We start from the raw sequence: 11,216 nt of genomic DNA on the forward strand, positions 1-11,216 counted from the left end.
ATTTCTTAATGATATTACATGTTTCAAGGTGTTTCGGGGCGTCGTTTTGCTCTGCTGTGTATAGACCATGCTTGAACCAAGAGTGGATGTTACTCACCTGATGTAAAATAAGAAAATGCAAATGCAATTGGCCCAAACAAATAAGTCATTTTCATCTTCTTCTAGATTCCCATAAGCCTCCTCACTCACCTGAATTTCCAATTTATTTTCATTAGGTTTTCAATCTGTGGGCACAACCTTGTCCTACATCCCAAATCCCCATTCTACTTGAAAGAGTAGCTTGGTGTTGTTCCCTTACACTTTACACATAATGTTAAAATGCTTACTGGACAAAGGGTGGTATATGAATATCATCTGATTTTCTGTCACCACCCCTTACTACTGTACTAACTGTGTAGTTTTGAAGTGGCTTATTATCATGATCTTGTTACTCAAACATCATTTTTATACTAAATATGCAATGGCAAACCAAAATGCACTATTTATTGTGAGGTAATCTGTTTTGCTTATATTGGCAACACAACAAAACTAAACATAGCAGATGTTCATTTAGCACATAAAGTACTGAATATCTCTAATCATTTAATGCCAAAGTATGGCTCTCTTAAAAGCTACAACAGCGTGAGTGACTAAAACAAGCATAGTTTTTACGGTTTTAGTGAATGAAAGACGTACCAGAGTGATGCGGATACTGACTCTGACAAGCGTATCAATTAAAACTGCGCCTCCTTTTCAAGTAACCTGATTGGTGAAAATGAAATGACCGTCCAATCAGAGACGTTGGTGGGCGGGACGTCCATCTGCTTGCTGCAAACGAGGAGGAGTCGTGTGTTTGGAGGGAAGTTTAACCCAAACAGTCACGCAGTTTACGTGGATAAACAATTAGCGAATGTTTTTAGAGTTTGAAAACAATATGGCTCGAAGTATTTAAGAGGCAGAAGTAATAATTTTATAGTTAAGTGTCGGTTAGCTGTATAGAAAAATGAAGTTCGATGTGTTCGAGGAGTTAGTAGGTTTTGGCAGCTTCTCAGTCGCTATTAGCTAGGTAAGCTAACATTAGCCACGATTAAAAGTTACCGATAGCTCGCTGCACGGATTTAGGCTGTGGGCTAAACCGGAAAATGCCGATACACAGTTATAGATCATTTATAAACGGAGAGCTTTGAACATGGATCGAAAGACGAAGCGGCTGGAAAGTCAACTGTGCAAAGCTGTGAACGATGGAGAACCCAGGTGATGCTCTGCCCCCTCTCTCTTTGTTTTGCCCAGACATGTCTTCTGTTGAAAAAGAGGCGACGCCAGGATCGATAATTACACGATCATCTGCAATTCCAAATTATTTACAACATGCAAGTATTTAAGTAATTTAAGCCTTGACTCTAAAGTGTGTTCCTGTTGATCATCGTTGAAGCTGTAGTGTGTAGACTGACGCATTGTTTTGCAATGGTTCGGTACAGCTAAACACTGAGACTTGATAATAATAACCATACAGCATCAACCTGGTGAGGCCAGTAATTCCAGTGGTGCAGTGACTACAGGAGGTGCAGATATGTTAAACGATGATAGTAGTATATATATAGTAACAACACACAATTCTTTTCAGTTATTCATACTGGTGTCATTTACAATTATAAAGACAAACAGTAAAGTTAAAAGCTTTTTGAATTTCTGGTGCAACTGAAAACACACCAAAACTATATTATATGGAAAATGATTAAAATCCAGAGATCATGGTGAAGTTATAAACTATATAGAAACTGCTTTGTTAAAGGAGATCACAGTGACACAAACAGACCCTTAAAAATGCCAGCTACCATTCCTGACAGTCTCACAAATACTAGATATTCAGTAAACTGCTATGTGCATATAGAATTATCGTGTTAATGATTCTGCTATTTTGGCCTGCAACATTTTATGGAACGCCACACCCTTGCTTGCAATACAGCAACAAAGAGTACTGTTTGCTTTTCCTTGGCAGATCTGTGCAGCTGCTTCTCTCACAAGGTGCACGTCCTGACTTTGTGGCTAGTAAAGGAGTGGCTGCCATACACTTGGCTGTTGGCAAAGAGACTGAGAAGAACACACGCTGCTTGAAAATGTTGCTGCAATATGGAGCGGACCCTAATATCAGGTATGGTTACAGAAAACTGAGATGAAAAGTCACTATGTCATCGATAATTTTCTTCTTCACAGTCTTCACTACTACAGAAACCACTTCTTTAAAATTACTTTTCCTTAGATCTGTTCAACAAATGCTGTATCTGTGAGTGTAAATAAAGGTCATACAGATTTTTGAGCAATCTTCCACACACACATCTGCATTATATATAAGCCTACAGTGGCGGCATTATGCTGTCTCCAGTATCATCTTCCATTAGGAAATATGTTCAAATATAGACACAAAAAACAAGTGAAATTCTCTGAGCATAATGATAACGTATTGTTTTGCAAAGTTGTATTTTTACTTGTATTTCTTCCAGGTCATCAGAGGGCCTGACTCCTCTGCATGTTGCTGCACTATGGGGATGTTATCAAAATCTGAAAATGCTCTTGATGAATGGAGGGGACCCAAACATTAAAGATAAGGTAAGAATTAATTTTAGTATCATAAATAATTTTACATAAGGGGCACTGCATGGGCTAAGTTTCAGGAGAAAGAAAATGAAAAAATTGGTTTAAAAAATAACTGGAAATTTGCTTGTTCTTGTGTCAATGATTACAAATTCTCCTAATGCCAGATTCAGTTTGGTTTATGCCTGTTGTCTCCTTCATCCATGCAGGAAGGGAATACACCAGGGCAGCTTGCAGAGCAAGAGGAGAATAGAAAATGTGCCCTGCTCCTTCAGGAGTACCAGGCCAGCTCCGTGGACACAGAGGAGGACGACTTGCCTCAATTCCAATACTGTAAGATAGTCTTCTATAACGTTTTTTGTCCTTTCAGGGATTATTTAAGTCATTCATCCTTAAAAATCACACTTGTATACAACTTTTTATTGTCCAACTTGTATTATTTCTATAACTGGAAAACATACTTAAATCTTACTTAAGCTGTGGTGTTAGAAATTGTACCGGGATAAATTACAGTAATATTTATCAAGTCAGGTGTTTAATATTGTACTTGGTTGCCAGCAGATTGTCATATCATATTAATACCACTGTTATTTAATTGTTTTCAAACCACTGAAACTGCCAACTTGTTTAAATCCTCAGAATTTTTAACTTAAAACCTATGTGTAAGTACTAATTTTGGATGTTGTATGTATCTTAAATAATATTGGGAACCAAGGCAGAAAATACTTTGTCAAAACCTTCCATGAGTAACTAATTTATTTCAAAACTTTTTCCAGTCAAATGAAAAAAAAAAAACACAAGGCTGATCATCTGCCAAACTGTTTGGCAGTGCATAAATATGAGATCAGATGTGTTGTAGTTATATTTTGGTAATTCTTCACTTTTGTAGGAACTCTATTAATTTATTTCTCCTTTTTTTCTTCACAGCTGTTTATTCAGACCAAACGGACATGTCCAGTTATCCTGATTCGGACTACAGCTTCAGTTCCCGCTCATCTATGATAAGTGACTTTGGCGAAGCTCCGTTGAGCAGCACACGGCGCTCATCATTTTTAAACTTGTCTGACATTAATGGGAGGCCAAGTTGCAGAGGAATATCATATAACAGACTTTGTAATATGGACACTAAGAGGCATCAGAGCCAGGACTGGAACAATTCCTCTGTACATTGGGCATCTGAAGGTCCATCCATATTATCAAGCACTCGCATGTCTGCAATGGGACTTGTAGCTCCAATGCCAGTTCTTAAGGAGGATGATTTATTTATTGATGATGGTGTGTTCACGTCAAAAGCAAATGAACATGCTGCTACTGCTGATGGCAGAATCTCTCCCTCTAGAAGAGACACACTTCCAGCATTTGCCTCCAGGCGAGCGAGCCGCAAGAGTGTGAGCTTCTGTGATGTAGATGAATATTTCCCTGTTTTTAGTCCTGAGTTTCCCAAGCAGCAGCCTGCTGTTGATGGCAGCCAGTGCACCAGCGACTTGTCCTTTGACCTTTCTGAGTACTCTGACTTCCTGCATTCAGAACGCATGGCCACTGTTTTACACAAGCAGGGCATTGACGTCACATCGCCGGACCACGTTTATGTTTTCTGCAGGGAGAGCAGCGCAAGCACAGAAGAGGACATGGAGAAAACAGTCATCAGTCGTTGTAATGTGGAAGAGAGTGATGATGAACAGGAGGGGGGAAATGTAAAAGAGATGCAGGTGAAGTTACCTGAACAGCCAGCACGTTCATGTGGGGGCAGCGGTAGCAGTGGGACCACTAGTAGTCATTACAGTAGCTGTGAGAGTGACCATTACACCAGTGCTCTGGATGCTTCCTTACACCCCAGACAGGTTTTACGAAAGGAGGGTTCTTTTGGGGCTAAGTCTGACAAAAACTTTGAGATTTCTACTGACTCTGTTTCTGAATTGACAAGGCGAGATGGAAATCTCACACCTGTTCAACCCCAGATAGGTTCAAAATCTGAAACTATAGAGCATTTACCAGGTATCCTTGATAAACTGACCTTGGATGAAATAAAACACTCAAACAATGATGCATTTGCTTGTAGTGGAGCTGTTGTGGATACTACAAGCAAAGATGATGATGACAAGTTGGCTACAAAACTAACATCACACACCAAATCTGACGATGCAGGTGAGGTATTAGAGGAAATAGCTGACCTTCCATTCACACCCAGTCCATATGTAACTGGCAGGACTCGCTCAAGGTTGAGTCGTTGCTCCCTGAGAACAAGCAGAACGCCTGACAGCCTCCTTGCCACGTCTTCTCTGTTTGAGGAGACCCTACCTACACCAGTTCGAACACGCCGCCAGACACCCAGGTCTCAGAGAAGTGAAGACTATTACAGTTCACCACATGCACCTAATTATACATCATCCTATTCAGGGAGCAGCGCAGGAGGAGACTCAGTGCCTGCAGATTGCCAAGGCACACAGTCCAGCACCCTGAGAGCTGGTTCAAGTGTAAGCAATAGCCAAGCAGATACCTTCATCCTCTCCAACAGCGTAACCGGCAATGAGACTGAATCACAGACTTTATCTGATACAGTTGTATTGGAGAAAAACGAGGACTATTCAATGGATGCTTATGAAAGAAACCTTGCAGAGATAGTACTTGCTATGCAAGGCCAAGAGAGGGATCTTGATGAAGGTAGGGATTTTATGACAGATGATCTGACAAGTACAGATGAGGCAACAACAAAGGGAGATGTAATTGATGCCCCTGTTGAGGACAGAGTGGACAGCTTAAAAAACGAGGAAGTCTGGATCACTGAGGAATGTAGCTCTCAGCCAGACTCTGTGTCATCTTCATCCAGCTCCAGCTATTTTTCCCCAAGGAGGTCCAGGGAAGACTCTGACCTTCCGTGCACCCCAGGCACAGGATGCACACCCAGGTACAGCATGAGCAGGCTGTCGAGCTGCCGCCGGCCACAGCACCTGGCTAACCTGTCTTACACACCTGGAGGGCGTCCGCTCATTCAGGATCTGGACGAACCAGTGGAGTACCTCTACACTGACACAGAACAGGGCCACAAGTTGATTGAGATCCATGTCCCGCCTACAGCTAACAGCTCACTCAGCTCCAGCATGAGCACTGCCAGCAGTGAGGACACCATCCTTTATGACTGGCACTCCATGCAGACTGACATGATGAGCAACAGAGGCAAGGAGAACCAGAAGCCCCAGATGTTACTACAGAAAGAGAAACATGATGAGGGTGAGGGCAGTTTGTTGCCAGAGACAAAAGGGATAACTGACAAGGAGCTGAGATTGAGGTTAGTGGAGCTGGGGGAGAGTCCAGGTCCTATCAGCAGCCGCACCAGGCCCACCTACATGCGAAGGCTGTGGCGCCTGTTGCAGGAGTCAAACTCACAATCACCGCATCACCAGAAGCAAATAGACCAGCCGCAATCAGGTGACAATCATACTCTTTATTTAAAGTTCTTAATTACTGTTTACCAACCATTACTTGAGTACCATTTACCAACTTTGGCTGTATTATTCCTGAATTTGTGGTTTGGGTTGTGAGCAGTTTTTTGGTGAGATGAGGAGTGTGTGAGAAGATAAACATAATATGTTTCTATTTAACTAAATGTTAGTCCCGAAGTAGTGAAATATGTACCATGAAAAATACTTTTAGAAAGAAGTAAATTAAAATGGAAAATTAAACACATTATGTGTATTAAAACTGTTTGGGGGATTCAGTCGCTTTGTGGTTAGATTAGATTGGCTGAATGAATGAGGCATATTTATACACTTCATATCATTAGCTTATCATCACTGTCACTTAAACAGCCGTTTTCATTTGTTCTTTTTTTTTTTTTTTAATTCCTGCAGATTTAGGTTACAGTCCAGAATTGCGTCAGGCCCTGCAGACCTTCAAGCTGCCTGATTGTCAGGCAGACGAGCAGGCCTTGTGCCAGCAGTTTGACCAACCAGATCAAAACAGGAAGTGGAGGGAGGGCATCATCAAGTCCAGCTTCAACTACCTGCTGCTCGACCCCAGGTCTGCTGTCTCTCATCTTACTTTGGTGTTGTCCTTTGCTTTCTTGTTGCCAGCCCTATTTTGCATGAAAATGATTTCTACAATCCACTGTTTGTATCTAGAAGGGGACGCTATGAATATTGGAGTGAGTGAGAAGCAATCATTAGACCTATTTCATTTAGACAATGAAGTACCAGTCATGTTGATTTGTCATTGAATTCCTTGGGACTTCACCACGAGGATCAAAACACTGAAACAAACAAGCAAAATACTAGCTGAATTGGCAACAGTGTCTCAGCAGCGACATGTGTTTTAACACACTTCTACAGATTAGGCTACCAAACTAAAACTGATCTAGCAAAACCGGTTAATTGGCTGATTTTATTGATTTTTGAGCTTGAGTTTTAACTACCCATAGCCCTGTAATATTGAACTATAATTGAAGACATAATTAAACGGCTCTTTGTCTTTCTTCTCTGTCAGAGTGACGAAAAACCTCCCATTCCGTAGTCACACCATGACTCCACAGGAGTGTTTCCAGACATTTATCCACTCTGTATTTTATGTGGGCAAAGGAAAACGCTCCCGTCCCTACAGTCACCTGTATGAAGCTTTAGAGTACTACAGAGGCGACAAAACCTCCAAGGTAGGGCAGCATACACCGATCAGTCTTATTTAATTAAAATGAATTTAAAATGAATGAGATATAAAATATTTAGATAAAACATTGACCTTTTTCTTCTGTGTGACAGAAATTGTGCCCCAAAGTGCAGCACATCCTTAATGTGTGGAACGCCGGGCAGGGCATCATCTCTCTGCACTGCTTCCAGAACGTCATTCCAGTGGAGGCTTACACAAGAGAGGCCTGCATGGTGGAGGCCATGGGTGAGTACAAGCAGGGTGAAACTCATCACCAGTTATCTCTATGAAGTGGCAAACGTTGATATAATCCACTGGGGAACGTCTCAGCTGCTGTTTGTCAGGCTCTTAAATCACCCTGTCAAAGCTTATTTTATTATAATTTTCAGATAATTATTGCTCACATATTAAATATATAATATGACATAAGTAGAGGGACTTAATGACTGGCTGTCAAAAGAGGCTGTATCTCTAAACTTAATTCTACCTTAATCTATCTCAGTTGAAAAATTATTGGAGCAATTAAATAAAGAAGATGCAGGAGACCGATGTGGTTGTTAGGAGCAACATAAGGGACGTCTAAAGGAGACAAAGTGGGGTCATTACAGAATTTTTATTGGTTAAATCCATGTGTGACAGTCTACTCAAACAACAGGTAGCTTTTGTTATTGATACTTTGGGCCATAATCAGGAAAGCATGCTTGGTTTGTTGCTTGTCTATTGTCATAAATGCAGTCATTAGAATGATCAAAAAGTTGACATATGCAACACATTATCTTATATCTGATTGACAGTCTGTGTTAAGCATGTTCTTGAAATGTGATTTTACATATCACGTGACATATATAGCTCTATTTGTCTTGTTTTCTTTTTGAAATGTGCAAGTTCTGACTGTTGCTAAAATCACAATTTCAGTGTCCCTTTTCACTGTTTTTAGGACACATAAGCACATGCAATCTGATTAATACACTAGGCAGCTTATTTTATTAAGCTTATAAGATGTTAATTTTGATAACCTACAGTTTCAGTCTACCAGCATTTTGATAATGTACCATGTTAGGCATTGCTGTTATCTTTTCCAGAGAAGTTTCATGATGACTATACTTATTGTACTAGTGGAGTGTTTTTTCATGTTTGTGATGAGGTGAGCCACAAATAAACACAATTGAAAAAACAAACACAGACAACGTTGTTCTTGTTCCAGCCTTTCATTAACCAACTAACTTCTCCAATCACTTTCCAGGTTTGAAGATGCTCACTAATCAGAAGCGAGGGGATTTCTATGGCGTGGTGTCCAATTGGCAGATGAGGCAAAAACGGGAGCTGGGCATCCATCTGCTCTACCGGGCCATGCAGATCTTCCTGGCTGAGGGTGAGAGACAGCTCAGACCAGCAGATATCAGACAGTAGCGACCCCCACTGGAAAGAGGTTTGAATAGCAGCAAACGACCAATGCACAGAAGGGGAAATATCACTTGTTCAAATTATAAAGCAGCTCTTGGTTGAACAATGTTGCACTCAAAGGTGGGGTGAGGTAATTGTCTTTCTGCTACAAATGAACTCTGATCACTCCCAACCTCAGCAAAGTACATTTTGTCACACATGTGACATCCTTTGTAATATTAGCATCTTTTGAACTCTGTAGTGAAGATCATCTTGCTTGTTTGGGTCCTTTTAAAATCTGTGCTTTTAGTAAATGTGTCACTCAGGGTGGCAGTTGGTCATTAAAAGTGCTGAAAATGTCTCAAATGTCTAAGCATTAAATTGAACTTGTTCATATCTGTAGACATCCTGTAAATGTCAAAGCTGCCTGATTTCTGTTCTGCACTAATTTCATTTTGTATGTATATGTGGATTGGAGATGCATTTTCTCAGATGACACAACAAGTAATGATTCCACAAAAAACTTAAGATGGAGCATTATAATTGCGCATAAAGCAGGTCTTTATGAGTCATGACTAACAAAGACAACAAAGTTGTTTTCCAAAAACATTTTTCTCAGTGGGACGCTTTAATTCTCAACTGCTGTAGTAATAATTACTTTTTCAGATTGATCCACAACCAAATTCAAATATCTTAGGCAGTATAATCAAAGTAACTGGTGCAATGTTACACATAAAAAAGTCGAAACATAATGTCTGAAAATATTTTCCAAAGAGGCTGGGCGAGAGGTATTTACAAAGGAGGCCTGGTAGCTAATCACATTACTTTTGTAGTGTTATAAAGGCCAGTTATTGGTCCTTAGTATGATAGGTTTCATGAATGAAACAACAATGAAGTGTAGAGTTTTAGAAACTTAATGTTTGTTTAAAAGAAATATAATTTGTTTACATGCCTGGATTTCCATTTCATTTACTGTGCCATTTTGTTATTGTTAAAAAATGTATAGCAGGGAAGTCGATGATGTGATAATGTCCAACAGTAATTAGTGTTTGCATGTGTACAGTTTTTAGACATGTTTTGTAGAAACAGGACAGTAGAGTTTGTCAGTAGTACATAAGTGCTTAAAATGTTAATATGTTCAAGTTAGTGGCAGTACTAGTTTGTGATATTTCACATGCTGTGACCAGTGTAGGATATTCACACTGGGGTTGCAGATGTCACAATCTTTTTTGTTGACCGTTCAAATCAAATCAGATTTGTCCATGAAAGTTACATCCAATTTTAACCAATTCATTCAAAACCATTCATTGTATCCTCAGGGTAAAACACATGGCCACTTAAAGGGAAGCTGCACAAAAGGCTTTAAGATTAGCCATTTCAAGCAGAAATTTGTATTTATAAATATATATTTTTTTACATTCTCACCTCCCAGGTTGGCATGAGACCATCATAGAGAGGAGTAAAACCTGATCTTTTGAATTAACTAATGAAAATAATTGATTGGAGATAATTATCTCTATTAATTAAACTTCAAAGCCATTTTTATAGTATACTTATTAAGTGCGTAGACAACTTTTTCAGATTTTCATAGTTATAAAGCCTCTTCATTGTGATCTGTGTGCATCTATAACTTGTATAAACGATACATGTCATTTCTGGATTAATTAAATGCAATGCTCTTTTTTCATTATGATCATTTACTTTTGCTGTTGCTATGTTTTCCCCCCTTACTTGCAGTCATGTGAAAAAAAATACAGAGGACATAAACCTGAACTGGATGTCTCTTTGGCCTTTTAATGTTCTGTTCCTTGATGTCCCTCTAGTGGACAAAGGAGGTCATTAACTTTTCTCCCAAGTCTAGAAGTAGTAATCAGTATAAAGCTTCTAATCACTATAATCAATTAAAATTAGTGTTTGGTGTCAGTGCTGGGAGCAGTTATTTCATGGAAACCTATAGATTCTTTGTATGTTTAACACCCCTATTTAACAGGAATGTTGATGTAATTTATTTTCACAAGTTTAGGTTTATTTTGATGTTTACCATTTTGCCAACAAGGGCTTCAGTTGCCTCAATCCTACAAAAAAAAAAAAATAAACATTTTACGTGTTAATACTGTGCTTGTAATTGCTTTGCAAGAACAAGTTTCTCTTCTTGTTCAAAGATGCACATCTAATTTAGGCATGATGGCATCCAGTTACTGTTATCATGACTCATTCAGTTTCATAGAGCTTTAGCTTCTTGGTAATGGTTAGCCGATATTTTTTTACAAACATAATTGTGGTTTATACCGTAAACAACATAAATGTCCTTGTGCGTGTCTTATGTCAGCACTGAGCCTCTGTGACTTAACTGACATTAAATTACCTCACTGAGCAAAGCTAGATATCTCATCTGTATAATTGGTTTTTCATGCACAAATGTCACAATATGTACTCTTTTAAGATAACTGTCCTGAAGATGTACAGAATAAATATTGGTGATACTGTACATTTAATGTAATGCAGGGCTGTTTTGAAAGCATAAAAATTACAGTTATGACCGTTATGTGGCTGAAACTAAAAGACCATGTGAAAAAAAGGGGGTTTTCCAGTTTCACCAATAATGTTCTTCTTTTTTGCTGGTCAAG

The 11,216-nt window shown here is 39.3% G+C and overlaps 1 protein-coding gene across 1 annotated transcript; it reads left to right on the forward strand.

Moving 5' to 3' along the window:
* Nucleotides 1-866: 866 nt before the first annotated feature.
* On the forward strand, nucleotides 867-10,973 carry ankle1 (ankyrin repeat and LEM domain containing 1). Its single transcript, XM_056379599.1, has 9 exons — nucleotides 867-1,233; nucleotides 1,979-2,131; nucleotides 2,481-2,586; nucleotides 2,781-2,904; nucleotides 3,499-5,997; nucleotides 6,420-6,588; nucleotides 7,051-7,213; nucleotides 7,320-7,452; nucleotides 8,450-10,973. The coding sequence occupies exons 1-9, from the start codon at nucleotides 1,169-1,171 to the stop codon at nucleotides 8,614-8,616; spliced, it is 3,579 nt and encodes a 1,192-aa protein (XP_056235574.1). The 5' UTR covers nucleotides 867-1,168; the 3' UTR covers nucleotides 8,617-10,973.
* The last annotated feature ends 243 nt before the right edge of the window (nucleotides 10,974-11,216 follow it).

Source organism: Seriola aureovittata, chromosome 6 (genome assembly GCF_021018895.1).
Source record: "Seriola aureovittata isolate HTS-2021-v1 ecotype China chromosome 6, ASM2101889v1, whole genome shotgun sequence".
NCBI classification, from domain to species: Eukaryota; Metazoa; Chordata; class Actinopteri; order Carangiformes; family Carangidae; genus Seriola; species Seriola aureovittata.